General features: G+C 39.6%; 1 protein-coding gene across 4 annotated transcripts; it reads left to right on the plus strand.

The window, feature by feature from the left end:
* The first annotated feature begins 84 nt into the window (after positions 1 to 84).
* ATG4C (autophagy related 4C cysteine peptidase) lies at positions 85 to 24,256 on the plus strand. Of its 4 annotated transcripts, XM_081915854.1 has the most exons (12): positions 85 to 297; positions 922 to 986; positions 3,841 to 3,971; positions 6,085 to 6,168; positions 7,348 to 7,581; positions 8,627 to 8,957; positions 11,295 to 11,365; positions 13,609 to 13,745; positions 15,432 to 15,510; positions 16,224 to 16,300; positions 19,409 to 19,528; positions 23,044 to 24,256. In XM_081915854.1, the coding sequence occupies exons 3-12, from the start codon at positions 3,896 to 3,898 to the stop codon at positions 23,212 to 23,214; spliced, it is 1,380 nt and encodes a 459-aa protein (XP_081771980.1). In that variant the 5' UTR covers positions 85 to 297; positions 922 to 986; positions 3,841 to 3,895; the 3' UTR covers positions 23,215 to 24,256. The 4 variants fall into 4 exon arrangements, with proteins under 4 accessions (XP_081771980.1, XP_081771979.1, XP_081771981.1 ...); XM_081915853.1 differs by lacking the exon at positions 922 to 986; XM_081915855.1 differs by lacking the exons at positions 922 to 986; positions 19,409 to 19,528; positions 23,044 to 24,256 and adding an exon at positions 18,279 to 19,389.
* Positions 24,257 to 25,714: the final 1,458 nt, after the last annotated feature.

Genomic DNA, 25,714 nt, shown 5'->3' on the forward strand with positions numbered 1-25,714 from the left:
GAGCAGTGCATTCTGGGACTTGTAGTGTCTAAGGCAGCTAGCAATGAGAAGAGTCGCAGTTTTGAATTCCCGCCCGCGGACCCTCTGCTGTGTAGGCAGATTTGGTTTCCTCCTCAGTCCCGGAAGCGGCGCCACTGGGGGATTCGTAACGGCGCCGACTGGCGCTTATGGTAGCCGGAGTGGGTCAAAAGAGTCGGTGGTGAAGATCGGAAATTTAAAAAAAAAAGAAAAGGAGTTTTAAAACAGGAGGGCCTTCCCCCTCCCCTTTCTCGCCTCCTTGTGACTCCGGCGTCCTCGGTGAGCGCGAACTTTTGGGGTCGGGTTGGGGGAATGAGGACTTCGGGTTCCTCGGGGCCGCTTTCAGTGGGCGGACAAGCATTTCAAGGCAGGGGGACCCTGATGTGTCTTGGGGGTTCCTCTGGAAATCCTTTGGGGCTTGGGAACGGACGGGGAGCAGCCTTGTCTTGTTGAAGAAGGAGGGGATTTCTTTAATGGGACGTTGAGAGACATACACAGCCATCTCTTCCTATATTACCCAGTGATTTTGGGAAATAACGGCCTCTGCTTTTTGTGCAGAGGTTTTGCAATAAGGGCGCATCTTGGGTCGTGGCAAAAAAGGCACGTCCCTGAATTAGGTTTCCGCTCGCAGATTTATTTTGTGCCACCTGCAAGCCAAGGACCTCCCTCAGTTCCTCCATCTGGGTGCTGAGATGCCACAGATGACCATTTTGGTCTGACATCTGTCGAAACGAGGCGTTTCAGGCTACAGCTGTGTAGAGAACTTAGCATTTCAGGGTTTGTTCGTTCGTTTTTACTTATTTACTCTAAGCCACCCAAGCAATTTTACGTTATGTATGACATTTGTATGCCACCCTATAAGTAATAAAATTCCATTCAGTTTGGTTGCTTATTGATACTTAGGCTGCAGCCCTGTGCATGTTGGCACATGAGGAAGTCGCATGGAGTTCAGTGGGTGTTACCTCCAGGTATGTGGGTGCAGGATTGTGAACTTAGTGGTTTTTTAAACAGCTGTCTAAAAGAAACAGTGCGAATGTGTGCCAACCCCATTTAGGACAGTCTGCTCTTTTTCATCTGCTGCTAAAGGCATCAATTTATTTATTTACTAATGGCTCAGGGCAGTATGAGGTGAGAATAACCTCTTGTCTTCAGAAAAATCTAAATTGGTTAAAGCTACCTCAGGAGAAATTTGTCCTGCTTAATATAGGCATCCCCATCAGACCAGCATTGCACACCCTTTTGTACTTTTTTTTCTCATGATCTGTAGAAATATAGATAAAAACAATACCAAACACACTTACTTATTTCTCTGGCATTTATCCTGAGTCTTTCCCTTCTACATCTAGCCCCAATATTTCTCCTTAACACACACATTCATTCCCCAAGGGAAGCCCCCGTCCTCTAAGCTTTCTCCTTATTCTCCATGATCTTAGCCTGCAAATGATCCAGTGCTTTCAAACAGTCTTGGAAGCAGCTTTGGGTTTTCTGGTATCTAAATAAAAATAAGTTTACAATTTTTGGCTAGCCCTAGTAGCCAAGCCAAAATTGTGGTTTGAAGGACCCTTCCCCTTTCCTTGTCACTTACTTCACCCTGCGCCCCTGCACATAGTCAAGGACTGTCTTTTTGTGCCCTCCCTAGCTTCAAATCTGGAGCTCAAAAGAGCTGCAAGGAGTTGCGGGTTTGGCTGCTGTATCATACATGATGCCCAGGCACTAAGGAAACTCTTGCTTCACTTTCTTGCTGAAAAGAGAGAAGCGTTCCATCGTTAGCCACTACAGGCTTGTTTCCAATTCTCCAAAACATTGTTTGAAGAGTTGGAAACATTATGCACAAAACCACCCAAATGAATTTAGAATCTTGCTGATTGTCATTAGTATGGCAATTGAATAAGCTCTAGTACAGTTTCCTATGTTGTCTCAATAATTTATATTTTGTATGTTCCATATGGGAAGTTTTCAAAGAATGCTTTGGATTGATAGCTTCTTGTTGCATAAGAAATAAAAATAGTGTTCTTTGAGATTCAACTAGGGCAGGGCTAGTTAATGTAATGCCCTCTAGATGTTGTTGGATTCAAAATCCCATCATTCCTGACCATCGGACATGCTTGGGGCTGACAACAGGGGTATAAATAATAAAATTGTTGTTGTTATTGTTCTTAACATCTGGAGGGCACCATATTGGTGACCCTTGATAGGTGCTTGGGCTTATTTTATCCCTGAAATAGTCAGAGAAAATTTTCAGAGCTGCAGACTTGCAGATAAATTTTAGCTTTACGAATGCCCTTGATCTTAAAAAGGCAATGAAAGAAATCAGCCCCCCAGAAGCTGCTATTCTTCAGCCATTTACACTGACATAAAATCTGATGGAGCATATGCAAACATATCCCTTCTTTCTGAAGCTACACTGCTGATACACTTATCTCCATGCAGCATTGTTTATGTAATGAGATGTCTGTTCAAAATTAAGTACTCATATTGTGAAGAAATTCTTGCTTTGCTAACCTTGCTTTGTTTGCTTAGCTGTTTTCCAATGCAAATATTTACAGAAGTAGAAAGGAAGGTTAACACTCAACAATAGTTCCTCCATCCATATCCATCCAAAATCCATATCACAGCAATACCATTAGTAGCAGCAAAAAGACAAAGTCAAAGGAATAAATGAATATAGTCTGTGAACAAGCAAATAGAAACCTGACGTATCATGGTCATTATATAATAACAAACAATGTGAACCATATACAAGCCATTGAAATTATTTAAACAGCACACTACAGACAATTCCCCAATAAATTTGGAGTAAGATTTCCATAATTAAAACTCATTTCATGCTTTTTCAACTAACAGAAAGCATGTATGAATGGAGGCTCTCACTCCCTCCATTCTTTGGTGTTTTTCTTCCTTTCTCATTTAATGTCAATACAGTACACCCAGAAAACATATTATTAAAAATATATTTTTAAATCACCCACTATGATATAGAATGTATAATGTAAGGCCACTATACATAATGTAATTGAAATACCTGTTTAGTTCTGTTAAATGTTTTCATGGTAATCTTACATCAAAATCCAATAACATATGGCTTGACTTGGCACAGTATTTGGTGACATTTTGGTTAGCCTGTTAAAGGTATTGCCTTAATACAGATTTTGATTTTTTTTTTTAATGAGCCAACACACCTGACCTTTACTTGTATTCTTCATTTTATAATTGAAAGCCATGCAACGTATAAATTTTCTAGTGAATTTTTAAAGTAGCTCTTTTGCAAGAATAATCTAACATATTACAGGAGACTTGGTTTTGGTAATTTATTTTTAAGCATACTCCTCTTTTTGTTTGCAACCCAGATTTCTTCCCTTTTAATACATTTTGGACTGGGATAGAAACCAACTCTCTTAAATAGAGCATTAATATTCATGAGCCCAGAGTCCTGCTTCTGAACAGAATAGACATAATATAAAACTGTGTCCCTTTTGCAGCAATTCAAATATTTTTCTCTGTCTTCCAATTAGTGTTTAGGTGTTCTCAGATGTACACCAATGTAGTCTATGTACACAGGACAGTTTACTGTGAAATAGAGAGCATTTGGAGGACATTATGTTTTATTTAGCGTTGGATGATAATTTTACTGTTGTATATTTGGAATAAAATGTTTTTATTATTTATTCATAGAAGTTACAATTGCTTTTCTCTCTGCAAGTAGAGGTTTCTGAGATTTTATTGCTCTTCCTAGTCACAATATGTTCAACCACCTAATAACACAAGCATGCTTAGCTATGCCCTGAGTGTTCATGGATGTGTTTATTCCTTTTCCTTTTGCAGTAGCACAGATTAGTGTCTTTTGAGACAGTGATGGCTTTTCCTCTTGAATCTGAACATGGAGGCCACAGGGACAGATGAAGTAGAGAAAATAAAATCAAAGTTTATGTCTGCATGGCATAATATGAAATACAGTAAGTGAAATGCGATAAATTGCATTGCTTAAAACAATTAATGGAAGAATGCAACCTCATCTTTGAAAATGGATTGTGCATTGTCTCAAATGACTGAAGCTGGTTTGCTGTTCCCAGTTAATGTTAATTGTTGTTAGTGCTGGTGCAGATGTAAAGCTAATACTACAAGGGAAGGAAGTGGGAATTTGCACAAGAGAGAGCATGAGTCGTTTTTTGAACTCTGAGGCCCAGTCGACTCATTCGGATGTAATGCTAAGCCATTTCGTATTATGTGAATGAGACTTGGGTTTGTCAACTTCCTCCCCATCTCTCCTCTCTCAGTGCAACTGCAAAAAGGAGATCAGAAGCATTCATTTCTATTTTTAGCTAATCTTTGTTTAGCATTATGTCCAAAGCAAACTATTTTACCTATGGTTTATGGAAACAAGCCAGCTTTAATACTAATAATAATAATAATAATAATTATTATTATTATTTATACCCCGCCCTCCCCAGCCAAGGCCGGGCTCATGGTTAAGCCATGGTTTATGAAGTTGGCTTGTTTTCATAAACCATAGATAAAGTTTAACCACAGTTTGGCTAGACTGCCATTGATTGAAAAGAGAGCTTTTGATCTCCTTGTGGGAGTGTCAGAGGAGGAAATGCATGAACCACAGTTTAGTACTGTGTCTGAAACAAGCCAGTGAGATAGCAATTAGGGTATGTTTATTGCTAATGAAATATTGTTGCTTTGTCCTTAATTAAATTCTCAACTATATGGTTAAAACATAGTTTAGCTGAGTAGTCTTCAACCTTTTCAGACCCAGTACCCACTTTCAACCCAAATATGTACATGGGAAAAAAATTCTTAGGTTTTTTTTTACCATATATTTGTATGGTGGTAGTATGACCTGTCTTAAATCAGGCCATGACCTGGTGATGGGTCCCAGCTGAAGACTGATGATTTAGCTTGTGAAACCCAGCCTTTCCCTTGGAGGGCATCTGTAGATAGACCTACTTGTCATCTTGCAGGTTGGGAGGTTGATAACGTATGAAACTGCTATAGCCATGATTAAGAAAGTGGCTGTGTTACTTCTCCATTAGTTGACAATTTTTTCCTTCCAGAAATTTCTGCACCTCTTTGGACACCTACTCCTATATCACTTTTAAAAGAACCACTTGCACTTACATAGTCAGCAATAGCTGGGGATAAATCGGTGTATTTCCCCATTCTGTGAATTCCATGTAATCAGATATCCATGACAGATACAAATCTATTCTGGTATCATAGTCCACGAGGAAGATGCTAAAAAAGGGGAAGAAGAGGATAGCTTGAGAAAAGAAAATATTTACGAAACTTTCTGCAGAAATAACCAAAAGAGCAACTGTTGTTTTGTAGTTCCTAACAATTAAAGCTTAAAGAAAGCTTGAAAGATTCTACTAGGTTTTTGTCAGGTTTCTGCTCTCAGTAAAGAGAAACTCAAAAGACATAACTATTTGAAGACTTTAAAAAACACAAACTAGTCTTTAATTTTGTTGCTGTTTAATTTTTATTGTTTGCCCTGGATTTCTGGTCCCTATTTTTAATGTGCTTTTAGCCTTCAATCTAGCTGTTTTTCAACCTCGTTTAGTCTTTCCTTCCTCTATGTGAGGAGCGGATCAGGGCTGAGTCAGGGTGAGCACTCCCTGCCCACAAGTTCCCACGACCATGTTGAGGACTGAATATGTTTTTGTATTTGATTGCTTTGAGTGTTGCCTTTCAGAGGGATGATATGGGCTGGATAGAAATTTTGTGTAAATGCTTGTTTATTTATTTGAAACATTTATATAGTACCTGTTTCAAACAAGATTGGATTTATTTCTCAATACTGTGTTTCCACTAGTTGTTACTGCGGCTTGGAAAGTGAAACTTTCTATGTGTGCTTTTTTTTAAAGTGCAGACATCAACATAAACTATTTAACAAATTTAACATAGGAATAACCTAAACCCTATTTGTGTTGTACAAAGCAGAGGGACTTGTTTTTAATAAAAGCTGAGACTGCTCATTTTCTTCCTTGCTTTTTGTGAACTTCATTAAAGTTGGCCTGGAGATCATTTCTAAATGTCTTACTTTGCTTTTCTTCTTCTTTATAGGCTGGGTGTTGAAAACAAAAACTTACTTTAGCAGAAATTCTCCTGTCTTTTTGCTGGGAAAATGCTACCATTTCAAGACTGAGGGTATGTGCTGCAAGCATGTAACTTGCTCTTCAGTCCAAACGGACATTGATGCATATATATTACTGTTTCCCGCTTGCAATAAGTGGCTGCTGGAAAAGTCTTACATTCCATATGTGAAGGATCTTCATAGGACATATTAAAGCTCTGTTCCCTTACTTCCAATACACCCAAAGTTGTACAGACAGCTACTAATACAATCTAGTCTGTCTGAAGCCAGCATATACCTCTCAGATCCTCTCTACTTTGTTAAGGACCTTGATGAGTGCAGTTGGAGGGTTGGGTGAGGCATGCATAGGCCTCAAATTCTTTATAGTGGCTTGTGAGCATGTGCATACTGGGCAAACAGGGCTTTGTAAAATCCTGTGCCAATTCATTTGTGTCTAGGCAACAATTGTGTTTATATGTCAGTTACAGCCCTGGCTTAATGTCAGTTACTGTATTTTCTTCGGTTTTCCTTTCTGCAAAAGTTGTATGCAGGATAATTGTTTCTGTAATATGGAAGAAAGATATAACAAAAACCAATCCAAACTGTCAACTGTTTCTGCTTGCCTTCTGATTTTTATATAATTTTTTTCTCCCACATTTCCTTTAAATATTCTGACCTGAAGACACTGGATTTACCTTTACTCTTTATGTAGTGAAGCCTCTAGCTCAGGGGTAGGTAACCTAAGGGCCATGGGCCACAAGTGGCCCACAGGGGTCATTTAACTGACCCACGAACCGCCCCCGAACCGAGCCGCCCACTCAGTGAGTCCCCGTGCACTGCGCTAAACCGGCACAGTGTGGTGCAGGGACTCACTTGTGTGGTGCCGGAAATCATGTCTGCACATGCTCAGACGCTGAAAATCGCGTTTGTGCAGGTGCAGACACCGGAATTTGCGGCCACGCGCATGTGATCCAGCCCATGGAGGGATCTCCGCTGGAGTGAACTGGCCCAGTTGAGGTAAACTTTGCCGACCCCTGCTCTAGCTGTATATTCATTCCCTATGGCAAGTACCTGTAAGCTCAAGTTACTATTTTTGTTTTATTATTTTGTAGAGATTTCTCACAGTGGGCTTTGTACTGTTCACAGTTCTGATAAATTGTACAAGATTTTGCAGTTGGTCACTTATTTAAAACAAGTACGTACTAGTAAACTTTTTTTTAAAAAAAGAAGCTTGTTATGTCTCTCTCTTATAGAGTCAAGTGACACGTCACCAAATGGGTCAAATTATGATATAACAGATGAAGGTATTTCAAGAAATGTGGAAGAGTTCCGTAAAGATTTTATTTCCAGAATATGGCTGACATACAGAGAAGAATTTCCTCAAATCAAGGGCTCAGCTTTAACAACAGACTGTGGCTGGGGCTGTACCCTGAGGACTGGCCAGATGCTTCTAGCACAAGGACTTATTCTTCACTTTCTTGGTAGAGGCAAGTTCCCCAGATTTTTGACCTATTCAGTTAACTTTTAGATTTTGATTTGAGGGAATAGGTAACCAAAGGAATTGGGCCATGTGTGCTTATGAGAATGAAGTGTGTTAGAACTGTAGAGTTTGAAGGGACCACGAGGGTTCTCTAGCCCAAACTCCTGCAATGCTGGAATTTATTGCCCAACGTGGGGCTCAAACCCACAGCCCTGAGATTAATATTCTCATGTTCTACCAACTGAGCTATCCTGAGTGTTAGCCTTTCAAATTCAGTAGTTACATGCAATGCTTATTTGGTTTTTATTCTGAATGATTTTTAAAGAATAGTGTGGGGGATGTATTGGTGGGTGTTGTGAAACTCTGTAAAAAACCATAATTATGCAATCCTTTTCCAAAATGGATTCAACTTTCTAATGCCTGTGTTTGGCAATCATGAATGCATATGTTTTCTTCCCCCAAAATATGTTGCTCTTCTAATGTTTTTTACCCCAAAGATACCTTGACTTTTGTTTCTTATTTAGCAGTTGAGAGGATGTAGCCTGTTCCTAAATCTTGCTAAGGCAATATCTTGTGGCAATGAGTTTCACAACCTAGTTATAAAATCATTTTGAGGAAATTGCGTGAGAACATTTAATAATTTTAAATATAAATTAAAACAATTCAGTTTAACTAAAATTTATTCTAACTTCTTGGAAACCATGTTTAATTCTTGGAAATTATGAATTATGAATGAAAAACAATTCAATTGAAAAAGTTAGCAGTTAAGTTTTGTGTAATACAATGACATTTCTTAATTCATCAATGCCGCTTAATCCTGTTCTTTGTGAAAAGATTTCTGTGTTGTGATGGAACTGTTAAAAAATCAGTGTTGTACTTTTATTCGGAAACTCTGGGATCGTCTGGCTGATGTTAAATCTCTGTTGTTTAGTGTAGAGAACAGACAACTTTAAGCATCTTTAAATTTTCACCAGATACTTTAAAACGAATAAAAATTATTTAGATTGTTTACTAGCAGGCAAACCATTAAATATATGCTGTGCCTGTCACAGACTGGACGTGGCCAGATGCATTTGTCATTGAAAATTCAGACTCTGAATCATGGACAAGTCACACAGTAAAAAAGCTCACTGCATCCCTCGAAGCATCACGTACAGGAGAGAAAGAATTCAGGAACCAGTCAAGCCACCACAAGCAAGCCCCAGGGGGGAACTGGGGGAACAGAGAAAGGAGGGATGAACACTTTCATCGAAAAATAATATCGTGGTTTGGCGATTCTCCACTTGCAAATTTTGGCTTGCATCGCCTAACAGAATATGGAAACAAGTCTGGGAAAATAGCTGGAGATTGGTATGGGCCAGCTGTTGTAGCACACCTTTTGAGGTAAAAACAAACTAAATTGTCTTTCACTAATGTATCCAATGGAGGGAGAGCTCATTTTAGCACTGTCTTGAGATTGTCAGCTAATTAGAAAGTAACAATTAAAGCTTTAGCTATATATCCTTGTCATTAGTGATTCAAATTCATAGGATGTGTTCCAGAAAGAAGAAAAGGAAGGAGTAGTGAATATTTTAAGACTGGTCTCTGTTCAAAGTTTCTTTTATTTCTGAAACATTTCCGTTGGACTATTCTAGACTACAAAGATTTGTTCCAAACCTAGACTTTTGGTAGGGTATCTTGAATGAAATGTTCTAAAAACCAACAACTCTTTTAACCTTGGAACATGCATAACATTATAGACTACTACTTCTTTTTTTTAATACTGTAACCTGGGGGCTGTAATGTACTGATAGTGTAATGAACTGTCAGAGTTTAAAATTGATGTTTTCAGCATTTCTTTGCACACATCAAGTTCTTTTGAAATTGTAAGTGTATGGGACTATTAATATTATAATTACATAATAGTAAAAGTAAAGGGTCTGTGACATTCAGCCTAGATTGAAAAAAAGAAAAAAGCTGAAAGTCAGATTTCTCAGTACAGGGTGCCTTTATGTGCCATTTTTTTGGACACCATTGATTTTGTATTTTTATAGTCTTATGTTCTAGGTGGGTCCCAATATGGTCATAAATTGAATCATTAAACCTTCTAAGCACAAGAGGCCAAAGTGCAGATGTAAATTTTTACATTTATATAGATGCAGGAGTCACGTGCTGCTTGTATAGCAAGAATATTCACCTTGAATGAGACTACTGGGAAATAATGCGGTGTCTTGAGAGGTGAAGGTTATTTATGTATCCAGTTGAATTTGCAGAGATAAATAATTGGAATTGACACGTTACACTTTTCAAAAAGGAAGCTTCTAAGGTTTTCATGTTCAACTTCAATATTTTCTGTAAACCAATAGCACCAGAAATTTATCCATTGCGTAGCCACCTTATCTATTCATAGTACACCCCTTCCACGCCCACTTGGATCCCTCATACAAATTGGAGCTGATTGTTCTTCAGAATGCTCTGAGGCCATGAGTAACTAACCTTTGGGGGCAATAACAGTATGCATACTTGCACGGGAGTATTTCCCACTGAAACTGGTGGGCCTTACTTCTGAGTAAACAGGTTTTGCATTTAACTTTGGAGCTAAGGTCATACAATGATTATATATACAGATTGGGTTGGATCCAGACTAGTAATGATGTACAGTCCTTGTGCTCCTGAAAAAGCTTTTGCAGAGGGTGGATGGACCCTCCAGAACAGTATGGGATGTGATGGTGGAAGATTCAGGGACAAGGGGGAAAATCAGGATGAAGGGTGAAGAAAAGCCCTTGCCCCCTTTTGCCAGCAGAAACCCTCGGCCAGATCCTGTGGAGGGACAACCCATTATATCTTTGTGTCCTATAACATGCTCCCAAATCTATTTTACCACATGTATATGTGGTTGGTTTTGACTGATGGCAGATTTACACTGTCTGTACTCTTTATCATAACAGGTTTGTAACATGTTGGCACATTATAGTGGGCAATTGGCTTTCTTCATGCATTTCAACAAAGATGTGTGCAGTTTCCCTAACTCAGATTTTTCAGCATTTCTTCTTTAGTAAAGCAAGCTACAGTGGTACCTCGGGTTACATACACTTCAGGTTACAGACTCCGCTAAGCCAGAAATAGTGCTTCAGGTTAAGAACTTTGCTTCAGGATGAGAACAGAAATTGTGCTCTGGCGGCACGGCAGCAGCAGGAGGCCCCATTAGCTAAAGTGGTGCCTCAGGTTAAGAACAGTTTCAGGTTAAGAACGGACCTCCGGAACGAATTAAGTACTTAACCTGAGGTACCACTGTATACTAAAACAGTTTCAACTTGGTGAATTATCTATCTGCTAATTAGAAGTAAGCATCCAGTAATGAAAAACAGACTGGCATTTACTTATGATGCTTGTTTTTAAATTGCTTTTGTTTTCCTTGCTTGCCACATTTTGCAGTTTGCGAATTACACTTGTAGTTCATCTTTGTGGCAGATTAAGGCTGTGTTTTTCAGCGCTCCTGCCTAGTCTATTTCTCCAGAGTAGGTGATTTGAGGATTGTGTCCTAATAAAACTGTTGGCACATTTGCAAAGCTAAGCAGGGTCCGGTGGGGTTTCAAATTGGATGAGGGACTGTGTGTTGCGATTATTTCACTGAAGGGGGTTGGACTAGATGATCCTTGGGATTGCTTCCAACTCTATGGTTATGATTCTGCACCTTAATTCTGTGCATTGTGAACCTAAAGTAAGCCTGTTTGTATTTAGAAAAGCTGTTGAAGAGTCAAGAGACCCTGAGTTACAAGGAATAACTGTCTACGTTGCTCAAGATTGTACAGGTAAGGGGGGTATATTGTGCAGTATTCTTGACCAATGCTAGCGTTAAATCTTACATTTCTTTGTGATGCTAAAAACATAAGAGTTTGATCCAAACAGAGAGTTGGATCCATTTTGCAAATGGATAGGAACATTTCAATTTGTACTGCTCATGATAGCTTCCTGTCTCAACATTCCAGAGACCCTACTTATTCTTAACCAGATTTTTTTTTCTTGGGTGGGGAGGTCCCACAATGCAAACAAAACCCCACTGACATTCTTCTGGATCAAAAGCTTTACAAATAAAGTTACACATTGCAAAACTTCATATATAAATAAGGTTAATATTAAGCATTGGGGTTAGATTGTAAGCTCCATGGGGCAAAAAGCTTCTTGTTGTTTCACTCTACGGTGTTGTTGTATATTGTTGGTGCAGGGTACATCACAAATGATAATTACTGAATTCCTGGGGATCAATGTTGCTGCACTGACTCTTAAATGTTTGTTTGAGTAACATTTTCTAATGCTGAAATATGGAAGCCTTTTCTTTTCTAATACGACCAGAGGATTGTGGACTTCTGTAGCATCTGCTGTGAGCAGGTCCTCTGAACTTACTGACTCAGTGTTTCGGACTCATTCTTCTTTCCCAACATGCACAAACCATTTTAAGTGATATATTAATTCTTTTTCTCTACGGAAAAAAAAATTCAGAGTAATTAAAAGTATAGTTTAAGAAAGCCATCTTCTCTCTCCTGTGCTATTAGATCAATGCAAAAAATTAATTTCCTTCTGCCCTGGAGTAATAATGAATGTTTTCACTTTGCATTGAATTCTCAAATATATCAGGCAGGCAATAAAGCAAACACAATCGTGGTTTCCTTACTGGACGAAAGCAGCATAAATGCTCTGATTATGTATGTGCTGCTTCCAGGCGAGGTTGGATACTAACGCTTTTGCTGGAGTACCAGAGGGAGATGCCTAACACTAGGCTTCTGGTAGAGATGCTGCTGTGAGTGATCGCCCCAAAGCTGTGATATACCCAGGCTGTAAGAGCATGAGAATAGCCTTCTGGATCAGGCCAGAGGCCCATCTGGTCCAGCATCCTGTTCTCACAGTGGCCAACTAGATGCCTGTGAGAAGCCAGGGCGTGGAACGGAGCACAAGGGCAACACTCTTTCCTCCCATGGTTTCCAGCAACTGGTATTCAGAAGCGTTGCTACCTCCAGTGGCGTAGCGTGGGGGGGCAGGGGGGGCCGGCCGCACCGGGCGCAACATCTGGGGGTTAGGGTTAGGGGGCGCAAATCCACGGGTTAGGGGGCGCAAATCCACAGGTTAGGGGGCGCAAATCCACGGGTTAGGGGGCACAAATTACTTGCCTTGCCCCGGGTGCTGACAACCCACGCTACGCCACTGGATACCTCCAGCTCTGGAGGCAAGAGCATAGTCATCCTGGCTAGTAGCCTTGAATAGCCCTCTCTTCCTGCACCTTCCACCCCCTGGAACAGGGCAATGTTAGCAGCAGCTAGAAGGTCTGTGGGGACATGTCCAAACCAGGTATGCCTATGGTTTGCCTAGGCTCAACTACTTTCTTTCTTAGCAAAAGACCTTGCAGATTTAATTACGGCATCAGGTTTCATGACTATGCCATAATACGGTGTGGTTGTCTTGAAGCTGCCACAAGACAAATTGCTGTTTATGCTCCAGCAGACTAGCAGAGCCCTCTGGAAATCCTTTGCATTGACATATCTGCATTGGTGTGGCTTAGGAGGGAGAGATGGCGAGCCTAACCCTATTTGCCTGGGAGTGAATCCCGCTGAATTCAGTGCAACACACGACTGAATAGATATGCTGCAAATCAGCAAAGTGCTGTTTTCGGTTGGACTCCAAGATGCTCTTGCTGCAGCACGTGGGTGGACTTCATGCTATATTGACATTCATGACTAGTGAGCCAAGAAGCACCAGTCCCATCAGTTCATGTTACAGCAGTTGGGCTTCGTGCAGCGCAGGGCTTGTGGCATCTCCGGTTTCTGCCCTTAGGCATGCACACTCACACACTTGTGTTTGTGGCCCTCACTGGGAGGACACAAGAATCCATGAGGAGGGCCAAACAGTGCCAGTTCCCTCTTATCCCCCTTAGCATCAACAGATACCTTGTTTTTTGGCTGGTTTATTCAGTGTGTATTTGCTTTTGTTTGGTTTATTCAGCACGTGTTTGAAAATGTGTTTTTAAAAATCTCCCTTTACATTTCGTGTTGCCTCATTCAAGTTTACAAGTCCGATGTTATCGATACGCAGTGCTCTTTAGCGGATTCTGAAAAATCAGATGCCAAATCTGTCATCATATTAATTCCCGTGAGGCTGGGAGGAGAAAGAACCAACATGGAATACCTAGAGTTTGTGAAGGTATGAAACGAGTTTCAGTGTCACTTTTCAGAAAGTAACACTAGATGGTATAAAAAGACAGTTAAGGATGGAAATCTTCAATCTATTAAAAGTATTTATGATTTTTACGGTAGTAGATCATAAAGTTTGACTTCAGAAATTTGAAATTTCAGTATGCAGACATAATTGCAGGGCTAGGATATTCAATGTTAAACCAGTTATAACTATTCCAGTCCCTAAATGGCTGTCTTGCTGATGCAGTAATTCAGGATAAAGACTGATCTGATTTCACCTGTATTGGTGGTTCATTCAGTGAGCACCCCCATGCATCCTTGATTTTAAAATGTTACCTAGGATCTTCATCTGTTCCCCACACTTAAGCAGCTGATTAGTGGCATTTACATTAACAGTATCTGCTTTCTGTCTCAGTGGTGCTAATAATCAATTTAAGACTGTCATGGAAGCCCTAAAGATGACTATCTCAAATATCAGCAATAGTGTGCCATCCCTTCAGTCTATGCTCTTGTGACCCTCCTTTTCCGTAAAACACTCAGATATCAAAATTAATAAGCATGTTCAGACACTGGGTGGTATAACATCTGCTGCTGCACCCTGTTGTACCCATATTGGCTGTTGTACTATAGACGGTTCATTGTAATCTCTCCGTTTGGAAATTGTCCTATCCTCTTGCCTATTTTACACACTTCTAGTCCTCCCTCCGTGGAAATGTTTTACCTGGGCCTGTAAAAATACTCTTATGAATTAATGGAAGCTGTGCCTAAAGGGAAGAAAAGGGGACCAGCCCTGCTTCTATTTTCGCCAAGTAGTGTTAAGAAGCAAAGTCTACTTGATTAGTCAGGGGTTCAGAGGCTGTGCTAAATGAAGTAAAATGACAATATGGCAGCTATTTGTTTAGCCTGCTCCAAGTGTGAAGGTTTTAAAGTTAGGATTTCCTTCTCATTTGCTTTCTTGTCAATGTCTGGAAGGACAAGTGTCATGCTCCATATGTACATGGACACACAATGAATAGCATCAGTTGAATGAAAAAGAGGATGGGTTTAATTTTGCTTGTCAAAGTAGTTGTAGACGTCAGGGAACCTGCACAGGTTTTGTCAGGCACATTAGCATGCAGTCCTTTGAAATGTGAACCTTTAGATTCTTTATCCCACGGCAGGCTTAACATCGCTCTCTCAAATGCTCCTTAGTCTCAAACTCACCCCGAGTGCCAGGCTTGTTTGCTCCTTCCCTCCCCATTGTGGCTCAGTGCCTAGGTGTTTTCGCCATTGCTGCTACTATTCTGGAATGGCTTATCCATGCTTCCTGCAGCCCCAAAGTGCTTTCTCTGTGCCAAGGTAGGGAGGAGGCCACTTCCTCCCTGGGGCGGTGAGGATGCCTTTGGAAAGTGCAGTCCAAGCAGATCAACCCTTTTGTAGCCTTCTGCTTCCCAGCAGAACACTCTGAGATGGAAGGGGCGGAGCGACCAGAGATGCCAGGGACTGCCAGGCCAAGGGATTCAGGCAGCCCACAGGTTGCTCAGTTCACCTCTGCCTCACACTTTCTCTGAATGCCTTTCTTAGGTAAATGATACAGCTCGGCTTTCCTCTTGTAAGCAGCTTGTACTGAACAAAATTAGCCAGCATGGAATTAAGTCTACTGTGTGGTAATCCTGCCTCTCTCCCCCGCCCCATTTATTTATTGTGATGACAGGGGATTTTGAGTCTTGAATACTGCATTGGTATTATTGGTGGCAAACCTAAGCAGTCATATTACTTTGCTGGATTTCAAGGTTAGTATTTTAATAAGGTATGTCTTTTTCAGTGTGGTATACCTCTTCTCTTCTCTTCTCTTCTCTCCTCCCCACCCCCTCCCACCCGCCAAGCTTTGGAGTTAATAGAAACCCCCTGGGAAGTGGAATGATTAAAATAGCAAAATGAGTACTTTATTAATCAGACTCACCAAAGTCCAGTCATTTGTCATTTGCCCTATATGGTAATTGGATTGTGTAAAATGTACATTTAATTTTCTTTGTTGCACAAACAAGGCATAATTTATTTGTTTCATCAAACTCTCTGAGCCTTTCACTGCTTACTACCTGGCAGATCTTGGTTATATATTTACCCTTTAGTAGTTTAAATGGTACAGGTTGATGACCAAATGACAAGCAAATATGTTCTTCCTGTCATGATGAGGGAGTACAATGCATTTTTCATATGCAAACTCCTGGAATATAATTGTGTGTTTGTAAAAGTAATTTTATCTCCAAAAATTAAATGACAGTCTCATCACTTTATCAAAATTCTGCTTCTACAAGCATATTTGATTATGCAAAAGTTAATCTGTCCTGCAAAAACCTACGCTTCAGTCAATGAATATCAGCCTGGCAGGCAGTTACTTGCTGGGGGTGTCTTTCCCCCCATGGTTCTGCATAGAAATTGGATTGTAAGCAGTGTAATAATAAGGTGTTTTTTGAATTACTTGTCTTTTGTTTTGTCCTTGTAGATGACAGTTTGATTTACATGGATCCTCATTACTGCCAGTCTTTTGTAGATGTCAGCGTAAAGGATTTCCCCCTCGAGGTAGGATGGATAAAGAGCCAGCACTGTTTGCTTCATATATGAACCAAACACTAATTACTTAGATCGTTTCTCTTTCTTTCTTTCTTTCTTTCTTTCTTTCTTTCTTTCTTTCTTTCTTTCTTTCTTTCAACATAGAATCGCAAAAAGGAATAAACTAAAAAACGAACCAAGCCAAATTCATTGCTGATGTTTTGTATACAGTGGAATACATAACCTCTGAATTTGTTTGCGTGTCAGATTTTTGCTATGAGACAACCAAAGTCTAGTTTTGGCGCTTTTGCAACGGGAGTAGCATAACCTCACTCCTTGTTACTCCCCTCCCACTTACAGGAATTTCAAGTGCTGAGTGTCCAGCTTCACTGCTTTGGGAAGGAGAGTTCTCTCAGTTGTGTGTGTGTGGTTCATACATGAACAGCTCTATGCTCAGACTAGATGCTGCACATGTGTGTGGGGGGCGGTCCCATGACTTTCCCAGGCTTGGAACTAGGGGAAGGGCTGTATCTCTGTGGCAAGGAATCTGCTTGGCATGCAGAAGGGCCCAAATTCAACCATTGGGATCTCCAGGTAGGGCTGGGAATGTTCCCTGCCTGGAATCTTGACGAGTCTCTGCCAGTCAGTGCAGACAATACTGAAATGTATGGACCAGTGGCCCGACAGTTTCCTAAGTTCCTATGATTTAGATTGCAGCCACACACAAAACATTGGGGAGTGCAGTGCCTCTGCTATGCCCCTGGGACTGTTTACGGAGCTGAAAGCATGTAGAAGGAAATAGTTCTGAGATTATGAATGCCTTTACTTGACCCAAGTTGACTTGCAATGCAAACCTATGATACTGGAATGCAACGGAAGGCAGCATCCCACAATAAAGGTTTGTAGCGCTCCACTGTGCTATCTGCTTTTTCTCCAGACTTTTACCTTTTCCCATGACAAAGGCTGAACATGGACCGTGATGCACAAAGAAAGAAGCACCCCCCCAAAAAAAAATTGTTTCACTACTTGCTACCAGCTAGTCTGCTGGCCCAACAGCTAGTCTGCATCCCAGGAACCCAGGTCTCAAGAGCACAGGAGTGTTGAACCTGTGGCCATCCAGATACTGAACTCCACTGTTTCCATCAGGCAGCTTGGTTAGAGTTGATGGGAACTGTAGCCCAACAACATCTGGCGGGCAGTAGGTTCTCCTCTTCATATTTTTTTAAAGCAAGTTTCCAGACCTCTGTCAAGGGGGTAAACTGGAAATCTGCTTGAGCAACTCACAAACAGGCAGGGCACAACAGCCCCACCCATTTTGTGTTTAAAAAAATACTGGCTGCAGTGTGAATCAGAGCTTTTGAGCTAGCACTGATGAAGATCCTAGTCACTCCTCGAGTCTGCACATCTCATCTACTCAAAAGGGCCTTTTCTCTCATCCCACTTGAACAGTTTACATTAATTCTGCCCAGTTTAGCTGCTGCCACTCAGGCTCAGGCATTTTTTCATCTGGATTAAATTGTGCAAATACTTTTTAGCTTGTGTGCAATCCTCAGATTTACTAGTGAATAAAATAGATTTGCACATATATATCCATTGTAGTATTGTTAAAAGGCTTTTAACAGGTATCAGTCCTAGATGAGAAGTTAAGGAATGAGAAGTTAGGTTACAGCAGGTCGAGAGAGAAAGGAATAGAGAGATGTCTGAGAATTATAGTTGTCTATAGTTTATGGAAATGATTTCTTATTAAAGTAATATCTGTTTGCTCAAGTCTTCAATAATCATTTTCTTATAACAACAGTGTCTGATTCTTCCTGATGTCTGAGGTAAAATGGCTACCTGAACATATGTGGCATAACAAGAACATGCCGATTTGGGTGGTCTCACCTTGCAAGAAGCACTCGTTTAACAACTGAATTGTGGATCAAACCTTAATGTTGAGTGCATGTAATAATAATCTGTCCTTGTCTAGGGGTGTCAAAAACTAACAGAAATTGCTTTCTTATTGTAGGTAACAGTTCTGCTAGATTTCTCCATATCATATGTTTTCAGAATTGATAAACTGTCCAGGCTAAGTTGAAAATCAATCCAGTCTGCAGTCAACCTACAGAATCTATTTGTTTGGAAGAGCCTGACCGCTGTTCTATGCATGTAGAGTGTATTTTCTAAGCATTGAGATAAAACTCTGGATGTGCTGCACTGCTTTTCAAATGCTGCTGAGCCATCCCCTTTGGTGTGTGTGTCTGTTGGGAAACTTCAGGTTAATGTATTATATCACTGAATTTCAAAAATAAGAATTATTTTTCTAAAGTGGATAAAATGTTCTACTAGGTTACTTTTCTCTGTGTTGAAGAAAAGTAGATCTATTATATCGGAATCTCACTAATAAAAAGTGCATTGCAATGGAAAAGATACATCAGTGGAAAGGAGGTATAATGAAAAATGATTTCATCCAGTTCTTCTAAGCCCTTGCAAATTTCTGTAAAACAATAGGGAGACAAGAGCAGCTACCAGGGAATTGTTATTGCTAGTAGATGCTGGCAGTAGGTTTCCAGGTTTTCAGTAAGTTTTCTTTCCCAGTCTTCCTTGGCAATGCAAGAGACTGATCCTGTGGTTATTTGCAGGCAAAGCCCGTGTGCTTGCCTGAAAAAGTCAGTTGGGTCATGAAATGGTCAACTTCTCTTTTTATAAAGTTCCTCCGCTGGAAACAGTCACTTAATATCCTTCATGATTTGCACTTTGCAGATTCAAATGTGCAGAGAAAAGCATGCTTCTTACTTTAGAAGTGCCAAAAATAAGGAAGAAACAACACTGTCTTAAAATACCTGCAAATTACGCCTAATTCCTTTTCTTGCAACACCCATGTTTTTCCACATTGCAGTTGGAGATGATAAGTTTATTAATTTACTTGAAAAAAATAGGAATTTTTGGATTTTTTTGAACATTTAGTTGACTTTAGCAGCTTTCATTTTTACCATTTAAAAGTTCTTTTTGTTAACTGAACTGGTAAAACTCAGTCAGTTTCATGGAAATGTTTTATGAATCATTCGGAAACAGGACAAGTAATTGTATCTTATATCAATCATTTTCTCTTGTGCTTTTAAAGCATTTTAAAAATCTTTCCCCCACTTATAATTACAGTCATTCCACTGCCCTTCTCCAAAGAAGATGTCTTTTAAAAAAATGGATCCTAGCTGCACTATAGGGTTATATTGTCCAAATGTGCAAGCCTTTGAAAGGGCTTCTGAAGAAATAACTAAGGTAAGCATCCACATGATTAAACTGATACTTCACCTTGTCGTCCTTTATTTTTATATTATTTAATTTTGGAACATCTTAAATATAACTCTTCAATATATATTATTAAGGCTTGAGCCACTGATATGTACTAGCAAAGGCAAATATATAAGCCCACCAGCAATCTTTTGTGATCCCATTACATCAGCACAATTGAATTGTAAAGTCTAGATAATGAAATATCTTAAGTAGATGATTCAGTAACTACTTACACAAGAGTATTTTCAGCAGATATGCCTATCACCAGGGAAAATGGCCTTTCTTAAAAATAATCTGCATCTTAAAAGGCAGTTTTTTTGGGGGGAAGGAATCACTGACTAAGTTTAACTGAATTACATGGGGTAAATGATCTTGCAACGCATGCATATGTGTATTGTAGAAGTTAAATTAACTCAGATAATTTCCCCCTTCTCAGTTATATCAAGACCAAGTATAGGGTTGTCCCACTAGGTGGCAGCATTTAAACGAAAATATTTATGCGGAAAGCTTCAGACACTGAATGATCTTCTACACAAAAAGAATCTTTTAAAAGGCAATCAATTCCTTGGGGATGACTTTAAATGGAAATATTAAATCAAACTAAATTGTGCATTATTATTTGTTAGTGTAAGTATGTTTGTTACATTTACAGATAAAATATTATTACTATGTGTTAGCACCATTTTAAATTTACTGTGAAAGTAAGCAGATCTTAGATACAAGCAAACACAGGGTTATTTATTACATCTGGTATAAACTAAGAAAAAGGAAATAAAATAGTTACATTTAACACATATAAAGGGAACAGCCACTATATTTGCACAGTAACACACACCACTTTCTCTTAATTGTTCGTGCTCACTCCCATCTACTCATCTGTTTGTTTTCATCAAGCTGACATAAATAGTTGCCTTGCTCAAAAGTACGATAGACATTTAAAACTATGGTGGTTTAACAAATTCTTGTCTGAAAGGTGGTATAGGAGAAGGCTTTCCTAGTACCATTCTTACAGCACTTAGGGTACAGCCCTATGCATACTGTGCAAGTTCCATTGAACTTTGCACTGTTAAAGCTGCTACGTATTGTGAAGTGGAAGTGTGAAAGTGAAAAAATAAAAAGGAAGGATCTAGGAAGAACCCATGTCATATTGACTCGTTGGCTTTGTTTGCATCTAGCAGTGAGCTATGGTCAGAAATAAACCATGGCTTGTCATGAATGAATGACATGCTGCTGCAGACTGCTCAGTTTGCATGTAATGCTAAGCCAAGCTTTGTGGTTTGTTTCTCCTGGAGATCCTAGCAGGATGGAGCAGGCACGATTGACCAGCAGGCAGCAGCACACTGCTCATTCATAGAAAGCCATAGTTTGCTTCTGGCCATTTTTGTTTCTTTATTTTGCTTGATAATTGAATCTACCTTCTGAACAATTCATAGATGTTGGAGGCCCAAGCTTTGCTCACATCCTTCATGAAGAGAGAGAGAAAATAGGCTGCAGATTTAATAATCCTAGAAAGTAAAGACGCATTCTGGAGAGGGGAAGTCTTAGAGAGTGGCTCGTCCCAAGGCTATAGGGTTCATGACAGAAACTGCATTTGAAGTAGACTTCTTGGCTCATAGTTCACATTTGTAGCCACTAAATACATTGCACTGCTTCTTACGAATTCTGGAGATTAGAATTCTCTGTACAGAAGACTGCCTCAATCAAAATTACTTTTCTTGGGAATCAACATCATTTTGATTCTGATTACATTGCATCATTTTTCATATGTATGCTTCTACAGGAATAATTCCCAAATCATTCTTTTGAAAAGAAAGCACTGCATACCTTAGAAGCCAGCCCCTGTATCAGCAGGGAAGTATACTAGTTCTGTGTGATTGTCTTCCTAAGTGGGGAATTGTTCAAGCAGTGGTACAGAACCAGATATTTTAAAAGTCTTTCATCTCCTTTGAAATGGTCATGGCTGTATTTTTTTCATGTACATGCGTACACCATTTCATTTTGTGAGTATCTGATAATTTGGTGTGAAATTTGATAACAATCTTTTTTTCTATCTCAAGCAAGTTTCTAGCTCATGGCTTAATGTGAATTCAGAAATATATAGGCAATTTCTGAAGATAGCTGAAAAAGCAGACCAAGGGGGGCTTTCATTTGGTAAATGGGTTTCAGCCTATCAATGCCCTTCACAGCTCCTGTATCACATTTCGATTTTGTAGGTCTTGAGTGTCAAAGATTAAGAAGGGTAAAAAATTAGTGCAATCATTTCCACAGTTCTGTGGTCTGAGTTTCCTTACATTCCCTTAACAGTCAGTATTTAGGGAATCGTGGTTTATTATATCTAGTGTCCTCCATTACAAATTTAGCATGAAGCCACTTGACTAATGCATATCGTCCTTGCAAAATTGTGTGTGTGTGTGTGTGTGTGTGTGTGTGTGTGTGTGTGTGTGAACACATATATTTTCATCTATAATGGGAAGAAACTCATCAGACACTGTGTAAGTGGGGAGCCGCTTTTACTTAGTTGTGGTGGTGGCTGTCATGTTGCAAGACACCTGTCAATTAGGAGGGAAAGGCCTGCCAGCTAATTTCACAGGCTACCAAACAGCCATCAGAATACCGTGAACTTCTGTTACTGATGTGGGCTGAATTGATCCAATAGCCAAATGATAAAAGGTTGTATCCAATTATCTTGTCCCTTGAGATCTGTTGCCCTATACCACCTCCCTAAAATGTTCCCCTTTCACATGAGTCTCCTTTTTCCGTCTCTCCTCTGCTCACCACTGATCATGTCTTGGTTCTCCTTGCCCTTCTCTTTCACAAAACTATCAGAAGGATGTAATTAAACTGGGATAGAACAGTTTAATGTAATTAAACTGGGATAAAACAGCAGAACACAGTAAAAAAATGTGGAATTTGATTTTACTGCAAGCATGATTTTCCCGCTTCTGACTGTTGTTGTTTAATACCTCATTCTGCTTAAAGATTTTTTAAAATTGTTTTGGATTAAATGTGCAATTAGGACTATTTTTGAATTTCTGATTTGACCAGTCCCTCATGTAGATCAATCTGTAGACTAATGTGGCTTTTTAATATGGTGCTGTAACCATATATGTAATTTAGCTGATTAAAATTATAGCAGTTCAAAGAGCTGGTGTGAAGCTTGACTTTGAACTTGCTAGGTTTTAGATGTTATACGAGAGAGCTGACTGGGTATGATTTGTTTAACATTTGTTTCGCTTTGGGTGTAATTCTAAATAAATGGGTGTTCTAGGTACAGATCTAGTGCGCACACATCTCTGGTGGGGAGATGTGGCATTGGGAGGTGTGCCACAGACATGAAAAAGATTTATTTGGGATGATTTGCATGCCCTTTGTGCAGTGTTTTCTGCTTGGTGTTAAAAATGAATGCTCAGTTGACAATGTACACATAGTTGGAATAAGAGCAGTGCAATGTTTTTTGTCTTCTAATCAATGTTTTCCTCTGATCCTGTGTTTAATTGTAGATCCTGAAATCCTCATCTAAGGAGAACTACCCTTTGTTTACCTTTGTAAATGGGCATTCTAGAGACTATGATTTTCTGATGAGTCCAGTCCTGGAAGAGAGAACCCTTTTCTCTGAGGATGAAAACAAAAAGTTGAAATGTTTTAGTACTGAGGACTTTGTCTTGCTGTGAGGACATTTTATTGTATTTATTCATTTGAAATAGTTATGCCCCATCTTTCCACCTGTCAGGATCAATAATGTGGCTTAACATTTAATATTAAAAACAACAGATAAAACAGTTAGTCAGCTTAACCGAAAACATCAATTCACAGAAAGATAGAAATAAAGCAATACAATTATCCAGGTCTGCTACTGATGATCAGTTCCACCAATGCGTTTTCTAAATCCCAAAAATTTGGGGAGGTGGGGGAAGAACAAAAAAAAACCCTCTTGGAAGGGAATCCCACACTCTAGGCACCACAACAAAGAAGACCCTGCTTTGCATAGTTAGTCTCAACATTTCTCAGGGCAGGGAAGTCAGAGCCGAGTTTCTAGCTGTGGCTCAAGTGAAGCCATTGCACCTCCTAGCAGTGAATTCTAGGTGCTGAAGATTCACACATGGGCTAATATGTACTGTACTTTACCTGTCTGAATTGCATGAGGGAGAAGCAGAAAGGTGAAGCAAGTCCCGCCCCTCCCCTCCAAATCCTATCTCATGTATGAAGTGGCATTGAGTTGGGATATTTTAACTATCGTTTGGACAGCCCTTCTTCTCATAGTGAACCCACAGTGGTGCAAGAGGTGGCCGTACCTGAAGCAGATATATGCTCCTAGGTGTACATCTAGGTGTGGTTTATCAGTTTGCTTTGTGCTTGATGGGAAGCAGTAGTCTTGGTGCGTGTGAAGTCTTGGCATACCTTCTTGCCCTGAAAGCAACACCAAGATCTGTAAAGGCGTTGTTGGCCTGGCCTCAGCAGCTGACCTATTCTCTAGATGTTTGGCTTTGTCCACCAAGCTTGCCATCCCATAGTCTTACCTGCTGTGGCAGTTCCAGAGAACAGTAAGATAGCAATTTCCCTTTGCAAATACATGTGTTGCGTTCTTCAGGTTTCAGATTTTGCCAACGTGTTGTTGTTTTTAAAGACACTCTTTGTAAATTTATTATTTTCTTAGATAGTTGATGAATAATGAAATGATGTGCTGGTAAAGGAATAAATGATTGTTTCAGTTCATGGTAGAAATTGAAGATTATGTGCCAGAGTTACGGCACATGGTTTGCAGTGTAATCTAAACATTCCCTATTCAAATCAGTTTTTTGACGACACCACATTAAGGTTTGGTTTTTGTTCCATATTTTTTGGGATCCCTGATTCAGAGTATCTGTGGTGAACTTCATTCAACCCACTAAAAGGCAGCCGGACATGTGAGGTAACTTATATGGCGAGTTTGCAGTATGGATTCAAATCCATTGAGAACAAGTATATAGGATGTTGTCTTAATTTAAGATTAATGTGGATAAAGAGCCAGCAAATAAAAATATTAGTGTTACTCTGTCTGAACTCCCATAATGTTTAATAACATAATCATGAAGTGCCACTTCCAGTGTGCATCTTGCTCAAATGTGCATCTACTTTAAAAAAAAAACCAGTAATATGGATGCAATTGTGAAAGCTGAGCTATGTAACTGCATTAAGTTGCTGCTTAGCAATATTACCTTATAATGGCTAGTCATTAAGATCATAGTGGAACCTTAATACGAAGAGCTAATACAGTATTGGCTTCTCTCACAATTTGAAAAGGTACGTTACCAATAATAATCTGCAACCAATCACAGTAGACACAAACAGTTATTACACGGGTGCTGTGTGTTTTGTTTCCTGTCTCCAAATACAATTTGGATGCTTATAATATTAACACTGTAGCTTGTAAATCAAAGTATATAACTGCAAGGTGAGAAGTTAACAGCAGACACACAAGGGGGTGATGATCTGGTTTGTGATACCTCTAGCCACTGATGTACATTTAGAAGTACCAGTCACTTAGCATGTAAATCTCTAACAGCAGGCTTAATTTCAGCGCAGCATATTTTAAGTGCACACAAATAATATGGGGAAGAAAACTGTTGCTTTATTAAATGTGAAAATATTAAATGCTCATGCCTTCATTTTAAAAATGTATCGTTATTCCTGGGATGTTTCCCCCCCTGCTTTCTAAAGAAATAAGCTATGTAAAATGGCCTGGCTATTGGTTCTGTTTGTTGTAACCCAACATTCTGCTATAGTTCTCTTGTCTGAATAAAAAGCTCCCTGTACCTCCTTTTTACAAGAATGACAAAAAGGACAATTTATAGACAAAGCACAAAACTTGTTTGAACTGTGCCCAGTGCAGCTAAATGGGAAACTTGCAAGTCGAATGATGGCTCATTCAATGGCAAAATGTTTGGGAAGTCATGCAGTGCAATCTTTTGTGGAAGTAAGTTCCAATGTGTTAAGTGTGGCTTACTCTCTAGTAAGTGGTAAGCAAATCTAATGCACAAACTTTTTATTGGTACATGACAATAATGGTAGTGTATTAATTGTAGTATATCTGTATATACAGTTGTATATTTTTCACTAAACAGTATAAAGACCATTTGTGCATTTCTGCCTTCTTCTGTGCTTCTAAACTACTAATGTTATTCTATATCTTTA

This window comes from Podarcis melisellensis (assembly GCF_964234715.1).
Source record: "Podarcis melisellensis genome assembly, chromosome: 6".
NCBI classification, from domain to species: Eukaryota; Metazoa; Chordata; class Lepidosauria; order Squamata; family Lacertidae; genus Podarcis; species Podarcis melisellensis.

Excerpts from the sequence above, each read along its gene's own strand:
- ATG4C (XM_081915854.1), top strand. The coding sequence starts at position 3,896 with ATGGAGGCCACAGGGACAGATGAAGTAGAGAAAATAAAATCAAAGTTT. Across the intron at positions 13,746-15,431 it reads AATACCTAGAGTTTGTGAAG|GGGATTTTGAGTCTTGAATA; the intron begins GTATGAAACGAG and ends TTGTGATGACAG. Across the intron at positions 19,529-23,043 it reads CTTCTGAAGAAATAACTAAG|ATCCTGAAATCCTCATCTAA; the intron begins GTAAGCATCCAC and ends GTTTAATTGTAG.